Source organism: Bubalus kerabau, chromosome 12, assembly GCF_029407905.1.
Source record: "Bubalus kerabau isolate K-KA32 ecotype Philippines breed swamp buffalo chromosome 12, PCC_UOA_SB_1v2, whole genome shotgun sequence".
NCBI lineage: Eukaryota > Metazoa > Chordata > Mammalia > Artiodactyla > Bovidae > Bubalus > Bubalus kerabau.
This window is the reverse complement of record NC_073635.1, coordinates 16,839,814-16,858,948: the sequence shown is the minus strand read 5'-3', so window position 1 is coordinate 16,858,948 and position 19,135 is coordinate 16,839,814. Positions and strand designations below refer to the sequence as shown.

The 19,135-nt window shown below is 35.9% G+C and overlaps 1 protein-coding gene across 12 annotated transcripts in view; it reads left to right on the top strand.

The window, feature by feature from the left end:
* Positions 1-19,135, top strand: part of ZC3H13 (zinc finger CCCH-type containing 13) — a 103,386-nt gene that overhangs the window by 35,097 nt on the left and 49,154 nt on the right. For 11 of the 12 annotated variants that reach the window (XM_055542055.1, XM_055542045.1, XM_055542052.1 and 8 more), the window contains 3 exons: positions 4,549-4,688; positions 5,964-6,124; positions 11,940-12,137. In XM_055542055.1, the coding sequence (XP_055398030.1) occupies positions 4,602-4,688; positions 5,964-6,124; positions 11,940-12,137 (446 nt within the window). In that variant the 5' untranslated portion in view covers positions 4,549-4,601. Of the gene's footprint in view, positions 1-4,548; positions 4,689-5,963; positions 6,125-11,939; positions 12,138-13,183; positions 13,233-19,135 lie in introns of those variants that run through there. The other variant, XM_055542056.1, reaches the window with a different exon arrangement.

Below are 19,135 nucleotides of genomic sequence, written 5' to 3'. Positions count from 1 at the left end.
GCAAATCGTTTTAACTTCTTAAAGTAAACTGCTTAACCACCTTAATGAAAGATACCTAGATTTTTGTGTCTTCTTCCGGATTCAGTCTGTTAATGATATCACATATCATGTGACACCTGGAAAATGCCACAATATACTCTAGAGATTGAGTGGACCAGGCAAATAGTGTAGAATTATGGAAATACTTTTGATCTTCTGGAACTCCAGAAATTGTCTTGGGGATCTCAGGGAGTCCTCATACTGCTCTTTGAGACCCACTTGTCTTTAGAAGCTGCTTTAAAAACTCTTAGTTGTTTCCCCTTCCCACTTCCCAAGACCTTTTCCCCCCTCACTTTCAGTTTTTCTCTCCAGATGAAATCATGCTCCCAGGGCATCATTAACATCTACATATTAATGACTCCAATATGTAGAGCTCTTAATTGAGGCATTACCAATTAGATATCTCTACCTGAGTTCCATATCTTAAAGGCACCAGTTTTCTTACTGGTTTCCCGAAAGTCTGAAGGTCATTGTTGAGAGTCCTTCTGCTCAACCCAGACACTTAAGATAAATCTAAACATTTCTATCTGTTGAGTGTCTTTAAAAACCACCTGTTTCTCTAAATTACTAGTACTAATATTCTAGTTCTTAAGATACTTACTTGTTGCCTATAAGTGTGTTTTACAAATAATTCTCTAACCTCATGCGTTGAGGTTAGTCTTGTCTCCTAAATCATTCTCCACTTGAACCCCAGACTAATCTTCACAAAAGATTTCTTTTTATTAAAGTATAATAATAACTTTCAGAAGAGTACATGATTCATGTGTACAACTTACTGAATTTTCACCAATAGAACAGGCTTGTGTAAGCAGCACACATCAGTACATAGAAAATTACTCGTATCTCATAAGCCCCTTCGTACTCCCTTTTTTCAGTCACTACTTTCCCAACCTCCACCTCCTGAAGGTACTTGCTGTCTTGATTTTTACCACCATGGGTTAGTTTTGTCTGTTTTTGAAGTCTACATAAATGAAATCTTTAGCGTGTACTCTTTCTATACTTAGCCAAAACAATATGTTTGTGAGATTTTTGAACATAGTTATAGTTCATTAATTCTTATTGGTATATAGTAGTTCATTGTATGAGTATACCATAACTTATTCATTTTTCTGTCAATAAACATTTGGTTAATTTCTAGTTTGGGGCTATTTTGAATAAGTTGCTACTCCTAATCATACCTTTGATAAACATGTACTCATTTCTCTTGAGTTTATGTTTGGGAGTAGGATTGTTGGGCCATTGAGTCTATATATGTTCATCTTCAGTAGATAATGTCAAGTCAAAAATAGTTCTCCTTTCTATGGTATTTTTTGGCTTTTTCATCATAATCATTCTAGAGATAGGTGGTTGTTTCTTACTATGGTGATTTTAGTGTACATTTCCCTAATGAGTAATAAGTTGACAATTTTCTCACATTTACTGGCCACTGTACCACCTGTTTTGTAAACTCTATAGACTTTTGCCTACTTCTTTATTGTTACTGCTTTTTTTGATTGTTGAATTTTCTTTATATTGGAGAAGGAAATGGCAACCCACTCCAGTATTCTTGCTTGGAGAATCCCGTGGACAGAGGAGCCTGGCAGGCTACAGTTCATAGGGTCACGAAGAGTCGGACATGACTGAAGCACACAGCAAGTTCTTTATATAGTCTGAATATGAAATCTCTTAATCAGTATACATATTATACATATCTTCTTTCACTCTGTGAGTTAGAGTGAACTTCTAAAAGAATAAATTAGTTCATTTCACTCCCCTGTTTAAAATTCTCTGATTTCCCATTGCCTACAGGATCAAATATAGATTCTTATGTACCTATAAAACTTTTCATCATCCCAGTTGTTTTATGTATTTCCAGCTCCCATTCCCCAAGTGGTTATTTTTTGTTTGGTTCTCTAAACTTACCATATTTGTTTACTACAAAAAACAATGCAGTAATATAAAAAGCAAAAGTACCATTGTAGTAGAAGAGAAAATGTATGAACATATTTAGGAAATCTTGGAGGTATGTACATTCTCCTAAAATAAGCATAAAATGCAGAATCCATAAAATATTTGATTGTATAAGGATTTAAAATTTTGTATCTAATTAAACATAGACGTCATCTATTAAAAATAGATCACAAAAGAAAATATTTGACGTGTCATGTGTAAGCATATAGTAAAAACACTGTATTAACATATAATGAACTTCCACAAATACATGAGGGCAAAAAATAAAAAAATTGAATATGTGATTCATAGTGGAAATAGAAATGGCCAGTACATGCTCAGCTTTACTATAGGGAAATACTGGTGAAAATAGATAACATTCTTCACCCATCATACTGGAAGAAGTGAAAAATACTAATACTATCAAGTGGAAGTTTACTTTGGTAAATCTGTTCCTGAGTATGAAAGTGGGGTCTCGTAGTCATGTCCGACTCTTTGTGACCCCATGGACTGTAGCCCACCAGGCTTCTATGTCCATGGAATTCTCCAGGCAAGAATACTGGATTGGGTTGCCATTCCCTTCTCCAGGGGATCATCCTGACCCAGGGATTGAACTGAGGTCTCCTATGTTGCAGATAGATTCTTTACCATCTGAGCCACCAGGGAAGCCCCCAAAATTTCTGAGTATAGTTTGGCAATATTATAAAAATATAATATAAATTATATTAATATAAATATTAATATAATCAAATTCTGAGTATATCTGGCAATATACTACTGCTTGGCAATAGTATAGTTTGTCAGGAAAAAAAATATATTGTTTGCCAAACAAACAAGTATAGTTTGGCAAATTAAAAATTACACTTACTCCAGCAAATTTAATTCAAGAAATCTGTTCTGAAAAGAAAATATTTGCACTTGTAAACCAAAGTAGGTATCACAATGTTCAATGAAGTCTTGTTTATAATAGCAAAATATTGAAAACAAACTAATTGTCAGAAGGAAAATGGTTAAATAAACTATGATATGTTCATATCATGAAATGTGTTGCAGATGTTAAAATGAAGTTGTTTGACCTTGTGTATGACATGGAGAGATCTTTCTGTAGGGCAGTGTAGATGACTATAAATTTAAAGCTTTATTTTTATATCTACTATTAGTTGCAATAGATTTCTAAAAGTAAAATTGTCATATTAAAGGGTATGAATGTTCTTAAGGCTTTTATTCATGGCTATCAAATTATTGTCCAGGCTGGATGTATTAGTTTACATTGCTGCCTCCAGAGAATGAACATGCCTTTTATCTGTACCTTTGCCAGTACCAAATATTACCATTAAGGGGGGAAAATGGCTCTTTAGTACATGAAAAAGACTTATTTTTCTATCATCTGCATTTCTTTTTATGAATTGCCTGTTCATGTCCTTTGACCATTTTCCCTTTTAATTAGTAGGAATTCTTTATATATAAAGAATGTCAGTGGTGTCCATATTTTTGTGCTTTAAGCAATCAAGTAGGACTCCTTTATCTTTTTTTTTAGTTCTTCATTTTATTTATTTACCCCAGGTTAAGAAATGATGATCTTAAGTGCTAAAAGTGTGACTTGAGAAGGCTCTTCAGTTTGCAAGTGGTCAGTCCCAATGTGGTCAGGTGTTAGGATACCAGTCAGTGAAATTTCCTCCTTTAGGCTTGTTGACATTAATAACAAAGAGATAACAGTGCCAGTTGGCTCTGAAGACATCTATATGCATTTGTAATGAAATAGTCTGTACGTCACTCTTCCTTGTTTTCCCCTCTTTAATCTTCATATTCTTTGCTTTGAAAGGGTAAATAGAAATAGATACGTGGTATCAGATCTATCGAAGAGATGGACAGTTCTAATCTAAGGAACTGCTACAAACCACTTACAGTGAAAATGTTATAGATCATTCAGAAATGAGCTCATGTACACATTAGTATTAAAATTACTTTTAGTAATGATATTAATTTAAAAACAAAACTACAGAAACAGGATTGTACATTTAATATAACCTTAATACTAATGAGTCTTTAAGAAAAGCAGGGAGATAATGAATCACATCATTTACAGTATGAAATATTAAAGGTTTTGGTAGCCTTAATACTTAGAATTTGTAGCTGAGTATTTTAATTATATCTTTTAAAAATTCCATCGAACCAAAAACCCAACCCCCAAACAACCCAAAATGACTTACAGAAAACTAGGAACCTTAAGACTGGTTTTTCATAAAGAAATTAGCTATATCAATTTTAAGTGTTTATAGAAACAGTATGCTACTGTGCTTAGTCACTCGGTCGTGTCTGACTCTCTGTCACCCCATGGACTGTAGCCCGCCAGGTTCCTCTGTCCATGGGGATTCTCTCAGCAAGAATACTGGAGTGGATTGCCATGTCCTCCTCCAGGTAGAAACAGTATATTTTTCCTTTATTTTTTAGAAGTGTGTTACTCTTATTAAAGAATCTATGATTTTAATTTGTATAAAAAATAGTTGAAAAAATTGCTATAATTTTTGGTATAGATAACTATAATAGTTTTTGAAAAGTAATGGAATTTTTATTTTAAAGATTCTGACAACGGAGATATTAATTATGATTATGTTCATGAGTTGTCATTGGAAATGAAGCGTCAAAAGATACAGAGGGAATTAATGAAGCTGGAACAAGAAAACATGGAGAAAAGAGAAGAAATTATTATTAAAAAGGAGGTATGCTATTTATTGAAATATGTTAGTAATTAACATCAACATGGATATTGATTGGAGAACTCATTAACTGCTTGCTACATCTAAAATTGTATTGGGATATTGATACTTCATACATGTTAATCAATTAATCTTCACATTACTCTATTAGATAAATAGGGCATATTTTTAATATTAAACAGATAAACAAAACTGAGTTTCTGTTGCCTGGAGTCACCAACTAATGTGAAATGGAACTTGAATCTATATACACCGATTTTTAGGCCCATGTTATCTCTATAGTGGAGAAGGCAATGGCACCCCACTCCAGTACTCTTGCCTGGAAAATCCCATGGACGGAGGAGCCTGGTAGGCTGCAGTCCATGGGGTCACGAAGAGTCGGACACGACTGAGCGACTTCACTTTCACTTTTCCTTTTCATGCATTGGAGAAGGAAATGGCAACCCACTCCAGTGTTCTTGCCTGGAGAATCCCAGGGACGGGGGAGCCTGGTGGGCTGCCGTCTATGGGGTCGCACAGAGTCGGACACGACTGAAGTGACCTAGCAGTATCTCTATAGAGTACTTGTTTCTTTTCTAAAGAGTAGAAAGAGATAAAATATATTTGAATATAATTTGTGATTTTTCTGAGGAGATTTTGAAATTTCATAATTTTAGTTTGCTTTATTGATACTCATGTTAATAGCTGTGTGGCAGATATAGAAGGGGCTGGAGAACCTGATTCCCCCAGGTGCTGAGCAGAGTTTTGTTTTAGACTGTCTGTGATGAACTTGGACATCCTGCCCCAGCCATGCCAGCTCCAGTCAGTCCTCTCTGCAACCCTGCTGTCGCTTCCCTGTTAACAGTCATAAGCTCCAAATAAAAGCCTACAAACTGCCTATGACTTCCCTGGTGGCTCAGATGGTAAAGAGTTTGCCTGCGGTGCAGGAGACCTGGGTTCAGTCCCTGGGTCGGGAAGATCCCCTGGAGAAGGAAATGGCAACCCACTCCAGGATTCTTGCCTGGAGAATCCCGTGGACAGAGGAGCCTGGGGGGTTACAGTCCACGGGGTCACAAAGAGTCAGACATGACTGAGCAACTTCACTTTCACTTTTGATATTAATGTTGGGGCAATTAGGGTATTGGTTAACAGTATAGGTTTAGAAGCCAGGCTGATAGTAATGTGTGGTGGCTGTCATAACACTTAATGTTTTATCTGAAGTTTGTTGTTGTTGCTTTGTTGTCTGATAGAAGCAACCATGATTGGTATACTTTCTGACTTACTGAATTCTTTTGAAAGGTTTCACCAGAAGTGGTTAGATCAAAGTTGTCTCCATCACCTTCTCTAAGAAAGTCTAGCAAATCTCCAAAGAGAAAATCAAGCCCTAAGTCATCATCTTCAACTAGCAAGAAAGACAGGAAGACAACTGCAGTTTCCTCTCCATTGTTGGACCAGCAGAGGTCAGTAGGGTGATAAATAGTGCCAGAACGAAATAGCTTTTTCTGACATGATATTCAGAAGAATTACTTAGTAGATTACAAAAGGATACTTTTAAATACATTGAGCATTTAATATAAGCTTTTTTCTTAAAAAATAAAAAAGTATGGAAAGTTTCCACTTAAAAGAAAATTATAGAGAACGATGAAACAAAGATCTGTGTCATACCTATATATGCTTCAGAACTTTTTTTCCCCAAAAAACTAAGCAGGTGTATTTCCTGTCCTTCCTTCTTGAATTTGTTGTTTATGATACTTGTGCATGTGTGTTTATACTTCCATATCGTATTATCTTACAGTATATAATATTTTCATTTATTTAGTCTTAATATAGATATAACTTTTCTTCTGCAATTTACTGTTTTACTTAGCTTTTTTTTGTTTGCAGTTTTTTACATTTACCTATGTTGATATATATATAGCCATAGTTCTTGCATATTAATATATATATATTTACTTTTTTGTTATTGAACATTTAAGTCATTTCCAGGTTTTAGTTATTACAAATTATGCACAGTGAACAACATTCTTCTTGTCTCCTGGTGTATGAAGCAGTATGAATACATTTTTTAGAATTGTTGTAGTAGCCAGTTGAAAGAATAAGGATAGAAATAAATTACACTGGAGGGTTGAAAATAAGGCAGGAGATAGTTTTCCATATAGTGTCATCTGTACTCTTTAAATTTTATTTCAATTAAAGGGCATACAGTAATTTATTATTTAAGAACAAGGCTAAACCTTTTCTCAATATTTGACCAGTTGGTAGATGTCTGTATGATCCTGTAATGAAATTTATATTTGTTCTCCCTCTAGTTTCTGGAGGCTTTAACCCTATTCTAGACTTCATTTACTTCTTGCCTAGTTTATTATTAATATATCATCCTACAAACTACATTTACTTTATCTAGGGTCCATTCCTTCACACATGTAAACATATTCATTCAGCTGCCATAACCGTTAACTTTACAAATGTTGTAAGAGTTATCTTAAAAGAAAAATTCCTATTAATTTATTATGCCATTGAAAAACTCAGTAGTTTTCCATTCTGTTGAATGAAATTCATATTTTTTAGAGGGGAATTTATACATTGATCTTCTCAGTCTTGTCCATATTTTTGTCCAACGTTCCTCCTACACTCATCATCTTTAGTCCTTCAGCGTCTAGCTCAAATTCTGTCTTTCCATTAAGATTTCACATTTCTCCTTACTGAACATAATTTCTGCTCCCTTTGTATATCTATCAGATTTTATTTATACCTTTTGCATAATACTGACTGCTATTTCCATTATTATATTTTAGCTGTGGCATACATGTTTTACAACTTCTATTAAACTTAAGCTCCCTGAAGACTGGCATCTTGATTGTTCACTATTCTGTCTTTCCATAGTACCTACTCTTCAAAGAGCTTTGCGCTGTAATAAGACACTTTGTAAAGCAGGCTTAATTCTCTCCTTTGCTCCTGGAATTGAGTTAAAGGTATATGAAAGAAGTCAAACTACAGAGTGATACTATTTAACCCACCTGCTCTTTTTCCTTTTAACTAACCAATTATATAAATTCCCCTAATTCCATTCATTTCCCCCCCAAAACCCAGCATGCCAGAAATACTCCTTTTCGTTTTCTTATCCTTGTTTATGAAATCTTCAGTATTTAATCTCTTCATAGAAAGTTTTGATACCTATTAGTTGAAGGGTTAGTTTCATTCTCTTTTTCCTGTAGTCTTCTCTAACACTCTTATTGGTGATTCACTTATCCTTTCAATATTGAGCATGAATTATTGGGGGCTGCCCAGGTGACATTAGTGGTAAAGAACCCGCCTGCCAATGCAGGAGACTTAAGAGACGCAGGTTCAATCTCCGGGTTGGGAAGATCCCTGGAGAAGGAAATGGCAACCCACTCCAGTGTTCTTGCCTAGAGAATCCCATGGACAGAAGAGCCTAGCAAGCTGCAGTCCATGGGGTCACAAAGAGTCAGACATCACTGAAGCAACTTAGCATGCACACATGAATAATTATATTGATTTAACTGTTATATTTCTGTATTATGCGATCCTGAGTTTAAGATGCATCATTAATTTAATAATAGAAACAGAAGGATCTGAAAAACAGTACATTGAAGATACAAAGAAAACACTGAGTTGGATATAGCACTTCTGTAGTCATGCAGTTTAAATTGCCTAGAGTGTGTCAGATCATCAACTTACGGTTTCATTGTGGATCATACGATAAACTGTTTGAAGACATTCAACAACAAATAATGATTAGAATTTCAGTTAAAATTCAGTGGAATATTGCAACCAATGCCAGTAAGTAAACTGAGGGGAAATCAGGTAAACTAACTCCTTGGTTTTACGTGGTTATCATATTGAATGGGCAGAGATAATCACAGACAAATTAAGACTCACACTTCTCCCTGAAAGTTAGCAGTTTTCTGTGACATTTGTTGTGAGAGATAGTCTGATACTAAGCTTTATGCTAAGATGATACGTGAAATATGTCAAAAGCTATTGAAAAGAATTAAGTTTTGGGGAGAGAGAGAGAGAGAGGCTGTAAAAAGTGATGGAAGTAGATAATTGAGCTCTGTGCCACAAATAGGAAGTGGGCTCTGTGCCCCTAAAAGGACGATCATTTGACTTAAAAAAATGTTGAAAGATCTTGCTGACTGCAGAGTGCACAAGACCAATTTTGGCCCATTCTGTTGGAAGGCACTTGTAAACTCTTATCTGTAACACAACTGTTTCCCAACTATTGAATACATATATTTTTTAAGGTATTCGAAGAAATTCGGCACTTGAATGAGTGTAGTGGCATAATCTTGGTTGTTATGATAGCTTACTCCCAGAATGTGAATTTAACACAACCAGAAGTTTATTTCTCACTCAAGTAAGAAATGGGTGTTTCTGATTAAGAGGTGACTCTCCTATACATGGATATTGAGTAACTAAGCTCCTGACTGTGGCTTCACTATCCTATATTATTGAGGATCAAAAAATGAAATATGCAAAGAAAAAAAGTATTGTACTTATTTAGTTATATAGTCTATAATTACCTGGAATATGAGAGGCTTTTTTATTAATTAGGCCTGGAAGTGGTATACATCACTTTTTCTTATGTTCTTTTGGCCAGAACTTGGGCATTTGGTCACATCTAACTTTATAAATGTCTAGAGTATTGTTCAACAGTATGGCCAGGACAAAAGTTTAGTAAATCTATTTAGTCTCTGTCACAGGCAGTAATGTGAAAATACAGTTTGTGTCAAGAATTCCTCTATCATTTTGAAATGATAATGGTTAAAAATGGCTTTTTAGTAATTTTGATACTATCTGTACCAACTATTGATTAGTGTGTCCTTTTTTTAATTGGAAGACATTTACTTTACAATGTTTCAGTTTTTGCTATACAACAACTGCTGCTGCTGCTAAGTCATGTCAGTCCGACCCCATAGACAGCAGCCCACCATGCTCCCCGTCCCTGGGATTCTCCAGGCAGGAACACTGGAGTGGGGTGCCATTTCCTTCTCCAATGCATGAAAGTGAAAAGTGAAAGTGAAGTCGCTCAGTAGTATCCGACTCTTCGCGACCCCATGGACTGCAGTGCACCAGGCTCCTCCATCCATGGGATTCTCCAGGCAAGAGTACTGGAGTGGGGTGCCATTGCCTTCTCCGATACAACAACAAGAGTCAGCTATAAGTATACATGTCCCCTTCCTCTTCTGCTTCCCTCCCCCACCCCCAGTGTGTCTTTTAAATGGAAAAGACATGTATCACTTATCTGTTAAATACATTAAAAGTTTCAGTCATCTCATAAATATGCAGTGAGATAATGTAGCTAATAATGGTTTTTGGCAGAACACGAAGATGAAAAGCAGATTTGGTCATATTTTAATAATTTCTGACTTGCTAGATGGTTTACCCTGTCTGTGATAATAAGTAGGGAGAAAGACTAAGGCAAATTTTCTGAATGCCCACTCTGAGTCAGTTGCCTTTTTTTATCTGTTTTTAGTCTCACCAGCAATTTTGAGGAAGATACTACCTGTTACTTTTTAATTTAGCTAAGGAATCTTGGGCTAGAGAACTCTAGGTCACAGGTACTAAGTTCTGGGATTTTGGCTTAGGTCATCATTTATAAATATCAATAGGTACTGAAATAAGTAGCTAGTGAAAACTTTCCAGATATCTGAAAAGAAAGGACTCCTTTAAAACTCAGTACCAGACTGACCATTCCATGTTTCAGAAAATAGAAATGAATTTAAACAATAAATTCATTCAGAATTTTAGTATGATTTGAGAGGATATTGCATTGATCTCTTGAGAGCAGTTGATCGTGAAAAAATTAAAGCAGTCTGTGAACAAGGATATTTTGGAATGAAAATGATTTTTATACTGGGAATAGCAGAATAATGAGATTGCCAAATTTAGAATTAAAAGAAAACTTACTGAATTTGAAAACACATTTAAGATACTGGAAAGCAAAGGGAAAGATGGGAATAATGAAAAATAATGGAGAAGTGGCCTAGGAGATATGCAGTAACTGCAATAAAGCACACTAGAGAGACCCAGGTCCTATGGAGAATTGATGAAATAAGAATAGGAAAAACAATGAGCAAAACACTTAAGGTTTCAGATTGAAACAGCACATTGAGTACTGGAAAAGGTTAAAAAAGAAAACCTAGATTTGTCTTGATGAAATTTTTAATTTCCAAGGAATAATGTATTACAAGCATACCAACAGGAAAGCTGAAAAACCTGCATAGGAAAAGTAATTGACTCTTTGGACTTTTCTTCCAAAACACTAAATGCTGCAACATACTGTAACAGTATTTATAGAGCTCTGAGGGAAAAGGATATCATTCTGAAATGCTCTAGTATTCAGTCAAACCACTGTCAAGGTATGAAGACAGACAGTTTGTAATGTGTAAGGGCTCAGAGTTATAGCACTTAGTTCCAGATGGAGTAAAACCATGAAAGACAAAATTCTAAAATTTAAAAGATCATCTCTGTAGTCTAAGAGTTGGAAAAGGTTTAAATGAATATTTAAGATATAAAACAAAGATTTAAATAAATATTTAACAATGCTTAGGGTTTCATTTATACTTGATGTCATTGTCCTTTATAATGCTGAAAACATGGAAGCCACCTAAAAACCTTATAAATGTGAAATTGTTTAAAGAAGTTATAGAGCATATCTATTAAGGGAATTCTGTACAGTCCATAAGAATAATTATAGGAATCTACTTTTTGTTATAGAAATGTACCAATACTGTATTTAGTACAGACAATTTTTAAAAAACATTGCATTATGATTGTGCATATGGGGGTGGGCAGGGAGGAAAAAAGGAAAAGAGACAGAATAAGTGTGGACGTTTATCCATGGTGTTACTATTGGCTGTCCTTGGGTAATGGAATTGTAGGTGATTTTTACTTTTCTATCTACTTTTTTATAATCTTAAATTTTTTTCAGTTTTTTTTTTTAATGACATTTTCTTTCCTGAATCTCTTCCTATTTCACCTCTATCTTTTCTCAGAAATCTACCTTTTAAAATTATATAGTAAGCACTGGTTAATGAAATAGGTAGCAAGTAAATCTTTCCTCATTTCTCTGTTTTCTTTTTTGTTGTTGTTGGGGGGGGATATTGATTACTAGTATATAAAATAGTAAATGGCAAGTTATTGAAAGGAATGCTAACCATTCTTTAATCATGCTTGTTAAAATGAAAAAAAAAAACCTTATTTCACCTTCTAAAAGTCTTTAGACTTCTGACAGCTTTGTGTTAACTTTAGGAATTCAAAAAGCAACCAAAGTAAGAAGAAAGGACCTCGAACTCCTAGCCCTCCCCCTCCTATACAGGAAGATATTGCTCTGGGGAAAAAATACAAAGAAAAATATAAATTGAAAGACAGGATAGAGGAAAAACCAAGAGATGGAAAGGACAGAGGACGAGATTTTGAAAGACAAAGAGAAAAAAGAGACAAGCCGAGGTAAGTAGGATTTTTAATAATCTTACTTTCTTAAAATCTGTAATACTATTCAGAAGCTTTCAGGCATTACTATCCTGGATTTTTTAGTGTTTTTTGAACTCTACCTAATAATTACCATATTGAAGTATGACTACTTCAATAAATGTTAATAACATAACAAATCATTATTACCTAAGAAACATAAAATTTCTAATTTTACCCACTTTTAAATGTGCAGTTCAGTATTGTTCTATATATGCGTGTGTGTATATATATATTTTTTTTCCCCCCCCAGTGTCATGAAACAGGTTTCCAAAACTTTTATCTTGCAAATCTGAAACTCTGTACCCCTAAAACAACCTATCCCCGACTCCCCAGTCCCTAGTAACCACTATTCTGTCTGTTTCTGTGAATTTGACTCCTTTAGATACCTCATATAAATGGAATCACTTTGTCTCTTTGCGACTGGCTTATTTTACTTAGCATTATGTCTTCAAGGTTTACCCACGCTGTGCACATAACAGGATTACTTTCCTTTTTAAGGGTGGATAATATTCCATCACCTATATGCCACATTTTGTTTATCCATTCATTTGTCAGTGAACATACAGGCTGCTTCCACCTCTTGGCGATTGTGAATAGTGCTGTTATGAATATGGGTATGTAAACATCTCTTTAAGACCCTTCTTTCAGTTCTTTTGGACATAGACTCAGAAATGGGATTTCCAGATCGTACGGTAGTTTCATTTTTAATTTTTGGAGAAACTTTCATAACTGTTTTCCATACCAGCTGCACCACTTTACAGTCCTGTTAAGAGGGTTACAGAGTTTGAGTTTCTCCACATCCTCATCAACACTTGTTGTTTTCTGTGTTTTGGATAGCAGTCATCCTGACTGGTGTGAGATGATACTGTGACTTTGATTTGTATTTTGCTAATGATTGGTGATATGGAGCATCTTTTCATTGCTTTCCTGCCACTTGTATGTCATCTTTGGAGTGATGTCTATTTAAAGTCCTTTATGCATTTTTAAATTGAGTTAATTTGATTCTTCTTGTTGAATTATAGAAATCCATTATTCTGGATGTTAACTCCCTATCAAGTACATGATTTACAGGTATTTTCTCCCTTTTCATATGTGGCCTATTCATTCCTTTGGTGTTTTTTGATGCGCAGAAGTTGTTAAAGTATGATATGTCCTATTTGTTGATTTTGGTTTTGTTGCCTGTGCTTTTGATATCAGAACTAAGAAATCATTGCCAACTCCAGTGTCATGAAGACTTTTCCTCTATGTTTTCTTGTAGGAGTTTATAGTTTTAGACCATACATCTAAATCTTCAATACCTTTTAAGTTAATTTTTTGTATATGGTGTAAGATAAGCTTCCAACTTCATTTTTTGTGTGTAGAAAACCACACTTCCCAGCACTGTGTTTTGAAGGAACTTTTCCTTTCCCCATTGAGTGTTTTTGGCACCCTTAAAGATCATTTGACCATATATATGGAAGGAAGGATTTCTGGGCTCTCTGTTTTACTCTGTTGGTCTTCTTGTCTGTTTTTGTGCGAGTACCACATTGTGATTACCTTAGATGAAAGTGAAAGAGGAGAGTGAAAAAGTTGGCTTAAAACTCAGCATTCAGAAAACTAAGATCATAGTATCCAGTCCCATCACTTTATGGCAAATAGATGGGGAAACAGTGGAAACAGTGACAGACTTTATTTTGGGGGGCTCCAAAATCACTGCAGATGGTGACTGTAGCCATGAAATTATAAGACACTTGCTCCCTGGAAGAAAAACTATGTCCAACCTAGATAGCATATTCAAAAGCAGAGACATTACTTTGCCAACAAAGGTCTGTCTAGTCAGAGCTATGGTTTTTCCAGTAGTCATGTATGGATATGAGAGTTGGACTGTAAAGAAAGCTGAATGCTGAACAATTGATGCTTTTGAATTGTGGTGTTGGAGAAGCCTCTTGAAAGTCCCTTGGATGGCAAGGAGATCCAATCAGTCAATCCTAAAGGAAATTAGTCCTAAATATTCACTGGAAGGACTGATGCTGAAGCTGAAACTCTGATACTTTGGCCACCTGATGCAAAAAAGCAACTCTTTGGAAAAGACCCTGATGCTGGGAAAGATTGAAGGTGGGAGGAGAAGAGGACGACAGAGGATGAGATGGTTGGATGCCATCACCTACTCAAGAGTTTGAATAGGCTCCGGGAATTGGTCGATGGACAGGGAAACCTGACATGCTGCATTCCATGGGGTCTCAAAGAGCCGGACACGACTGAGTGAACGATAATACTGAACTGCACTGATTTTGAAATCAGGAGCATGAATCCTCTGACTTTGTTATTTTTGAAATGATTTTGTCTATTTGGAATCCCTTGCATGTAAATTTTGGGGTGGTTTTTTAATCCTCTGCAAAAACTATCTTTAGCATTTTGACAGGGATTGTATTAAATTCGTAAATCACTTTGGACAGTATGGACCTCTTAACCATATTAAATCTTCCAGTCCGTGAGCATGGAACGTCGTTCTGGTTATTTGTGTCTAACATAGTTTTGTAGTTTTCAGTATGCAAGTCTTTGACCCCTTTGGTTAGGCTTATTCCTAAGTATTTTTTATGTTGTGTTTTTTGTGTTTTCTATTGTAGATGGAATTATTTTTTAAATTTCCTTTTCAAATTGTTTGTTGTTACTGTGTAGAAACACAAGTGATCTTGTGTGTTGATTTTGCATCCTCCAACTTTGTTGAACTTGTTTATTCTAGCAATGTGAAATTTGTAGTGTTTTCTAAATATAACATCGTGGCATTGGCAGGTAGAGATTTTATTTTTTTCTTTCCAATTTGGATGCCTTTAAAAATTTTTTCTTAGCTGATTGTCCTGACTAGAACTTCGAGTACTGAGTTACATAGAAGTGGTGAAAGTGGGCATCTTTGCCTTGTACCTTAAGAGAAAAGTTTTCAGTCTTTCACCATTGAGAGGGATGTTTGCTGTGGATTTTTCATAAACAGCCTGTGTTATATTGAGATCATTCAGGATAAATTATCCACTCAGTAAGCAGTTAACCACTTCATGGGAAATGGATGGGGAAACAGTGGAAACAGTGTCAGACTTTATTTTTCTGGGCTCCAGAATCACTGCAGATGGTGACTGCAGCCATGAAATTAAAAGATGCTTACTCCTTGGAACGAAAGTTATGACCAACCTGGATAGCATATTCAAAAGCAGAGATATTACTTTGCCAACAAAGGTTCGTCTAGTCAAGGCTATGGTTTTTCCTGTGGTCACGTATGGATGTGAGAGTTGGACTGTGAAGAAGGCTGAGCACCGAAGAATTGATGCTTTTGAACTGTGGTGTTGGAGAGGACTCTTGAGAGTCCCTTGGACTGCAAGGAGATCCAACCAGTCCATTCTGAAGGAGATCAGCCCTGGGATTTCTTTGGAAGGAATGATGCTAAAGCTGAAACTCCAGTACTTTGGCCACCTCATGCGAAGAGTTGACTCATTGGAAAAGACTCTGATGCTGAGAGGGATTGGGGGCAGGAGGAGAAGGGGATGACAGAGTATGAGATGGCTGGATGGCATCACTGACTCAATGGACGTGAGTCTGGGTGAACTCGGGGAGTTGGTTATGGACAGGGAGGCCTGGCGTGCTGCGATTCATGGGGTCGCAAAGAGTCGGACACGACTGAGCGACTAATCTGATCTGATCTGATCTGATAATATGTAAGTTCAATAAAACCCATCCTTTTCCCCAAAATAGATTTTGGTGATAAGTTTAACTCCCCCCCACCACTTTTTTTTTTTTTTTTTTTTTTTGTCTTTGTGAGAGGTCATCTTGTCTAACTCATTTAGGTGAAATGTTTTTTTTTTTTTCTTTCTGTCCCCCCTCTGGTGACTTGAAAGAACCAGAATGATTGTGTCAGCTGTTGCTAGGATCTAGCAACATTATGTCTTAGTGGAGCAATAAGAATTGGTTAACTGGAACATCCATAATTCTTGAACATATTTTCCTAAAATATACTCTTTATCTTACTCAGTCTGATAGGTTTGTTTTTGAAAATGACATGTAAATCGGGTATAAATCATGTTAAATGTTCTTGCTGAAGTCTTTATTCTTCTCTAATGATTCTTAGTGCTGTTATTTTGTTATTTTGACCCAGAAATCTGTTGTGAGAGGTGATTCTTAAGTCCCTGGGGTAGTTTGCAATTCCAGGTTTTTCTCCTTGACCGTCTCTATCAGAAATAATAAGATATGTCTAGGACTCACCTGTTGCTCTCTGTATGGAAAACTCTGAACTTGGTTTATTTCTTCTGTGTAAGGAAACTAAGCAGCAGATTACTGAAGGGCTGCACGGGTACCCTGTTGGCACTGGAGTCCTAAAGCCTGAAACCCCTAAAGGGGTCCAATTTGACTTTGGTGTTTGACAAGGTTGAAAGGGCCCACTTTGAGTTAGGAGAAACTGATTTGATTCATAGGTTTTTGTTTATTTTTAAGGCAGATTTGTTAACTTATCTCCATTCAGTTGAGCTCAGTTGTGTCCAAATCTTTGTGACCTCATGAACTGCAGCTTGCCAGGCTTCCCTGCCCATCACCAACTCCTGAAGCTTGCTCAAACTCATGTCCATCCAGTTGGTGATGCCTTCCAACCATCTCATCCTCTGTCGTCCCCTTCTCCTCCTGTGTTCAATCTTTCCCAGCTTCAGGGTCTTTTCCAGTAAGTCAGTTCTTCACATCAGGTGGCCAAAGTATTGGAGTTTCAGCTTCAGCATCAGTCCTTCCAGTGACAATTCAGGACTGATTTCTTTTAGGATATTCTGGTTGGATCTCCTTGCAGTCCAAGGGACTATCAAGAATCTTCTCCAACACCACAGTTCAAAAGCATCAATTCTTCGGCTCTCAGCTTTCTTCACAGTCCAACTCGCACATCCAAACATGACTACTGGAAAAACCATAACTTTGACTAGATAGACCTTTGTCAGCAAAGTATCGTCTCTGCTTTTTAATATGCTGTTTAGGTTGGTCATAGCTTTTCTTCCAAGGAGCAAGTGTCTTTTAATTTCATGGCTGCAGTCACCACCATCTGCAGTGATTTTGGAGCCCAAAAAAATCCTGTCACTGTTTCCACTGTTTCCCCATCTATTTGCCATCAAATGATGGAACTGGATGCCATGATCTTAATTTTCTGAATATTGAGTTTTAAGCCAAGTTTTTCACTCTCCTCTTTCACTTTCATAAGGAATTTATTAATTCTAAAGCCAAACCATGTATTTAAGAATCTTTGTCATTGCTTTCAGATTCTGGGATATATGGTTGAAGATTAATATCTAAATTCCTTTTGGAGAAAATTGTACTTTAAAATTAATTTAGTTGTTATAATGGGCTTATTGGGAGTGTTTTGGTTATCAGAATGTGCTGGGCTTAAGTGAAAGTATGCTGATACCTTTATTCATTCAATTGTTACTGACTTCCTAGTGTGTGGGTGTGGGAGGGGACACTTTTAAAACATAGTGATGCACCAGTGAACTAAAATGTTGGCCAAAGCTTTGTTACTACAGGTGGAAGTAATATAGTAATCATGTATGTGTAAAATAACACCTTTGCACGTATAGGGTTTTTTTGTTTTTTCCTTTCAAGTAAAGAAGACTTACTAGGCCTATTGGTTTTAGGGGATCGCTTACATTTCTTAAAGGGTGGTCCAAATGTATGTGCCTACATGTGAGACAGATGATGCCACAAAGCCACACAATTCTATGACTTTGAAGTCCTTCCCCCTGTCTTCTGTGTCTCAGTTAGTTCTTCAACTTTCTATATCAAGGGCGACTGACCTGGATTTTAGGGTCTGATTTGTGAGTTAGAATTTGCCTGTGTGTGTTTTGGTGAGGGGGAGTATGTCCATAGCCTTCCAAAATTTTTTTAGAATTATTAATCATTCTTTAGGCCTTTGGCACTAATCTGGAATCGAGAATTCAAGTACTTTACTCCTAAATCTTTATTGTCCATGTCAAACTTAAGAATATACTCTGTTCCCAGAATATTTTGTTAATTTGAATAACACTAAATTCTGTCATGTAGTTGTTTTTGAAGCAAATAATGTCCATGAAAATATTCTATACACTTGGCTGAATCTCAAATGCGAGGCAGTATATTAGTGTAGTTTAAGAACAAGGGATTAAGCAAACACAAAATCTTTTTGGATAGTAGTTAACCAGAAAAGTTAGCTAATTATTGCATATAGTTCATTCTGCTGGTTAAATATAGTTTTATGATGGTTAATATGCTTTAATCAGAATACTAGGTTGCAGAATTTTATGGTTTAATTAGATAATATAAAGAGCATAGTAAGTTTTTTTTAATCACTTTATTGTAATTACCTGAATATGTCTTGATAGAAATATAAATGCCTGTATGAGTCTTACCCAGATATTTTAAAGACAGGTGTGATCATTCAGAACTTGTTGACTGACATCACCTTACTAGAATAAACAGCTTACCTCCAAACTGATAGTCTTATTTTCTTTCAGGGATTGTGCACATCTGAATAATTAAAATCAGAATGTTTCAGACCTTTGACAAAGACTGTTACATATTGGATTAATTCTTTGGTTTATTCAGCATCTTATTTATTAAGTATCTACCATTCATAGTGTGGACTGGTGAATCTTATTCTGTGGCCATTAAGGACAGGTCAGGGAGGAATCCATGGGTGCACTCAATAAGCATTTCTATTGACTGAACTGATAGGTTTCTTGAGTAAGTGTATGCTAATGTTACTCAGTTATATAGAGAGGATGGAAAAATTTTACAGTAACATTATTATGGAGCATTTCACACACACAAAAGTAGACAGTAGTATAATGATCCTCATATCCATAGTTTCATTTGTACCCCTGTCTTCTTCCCCACTCCAGTGCTATTTTGAAGCAAACCCCAGACAACTTCCTGGAGAAGGAAATGGCAACCCACTCCAATATTCTTGCCTCGAGAATCCCGTGGACAGAGGAGCCTGCAGGCTG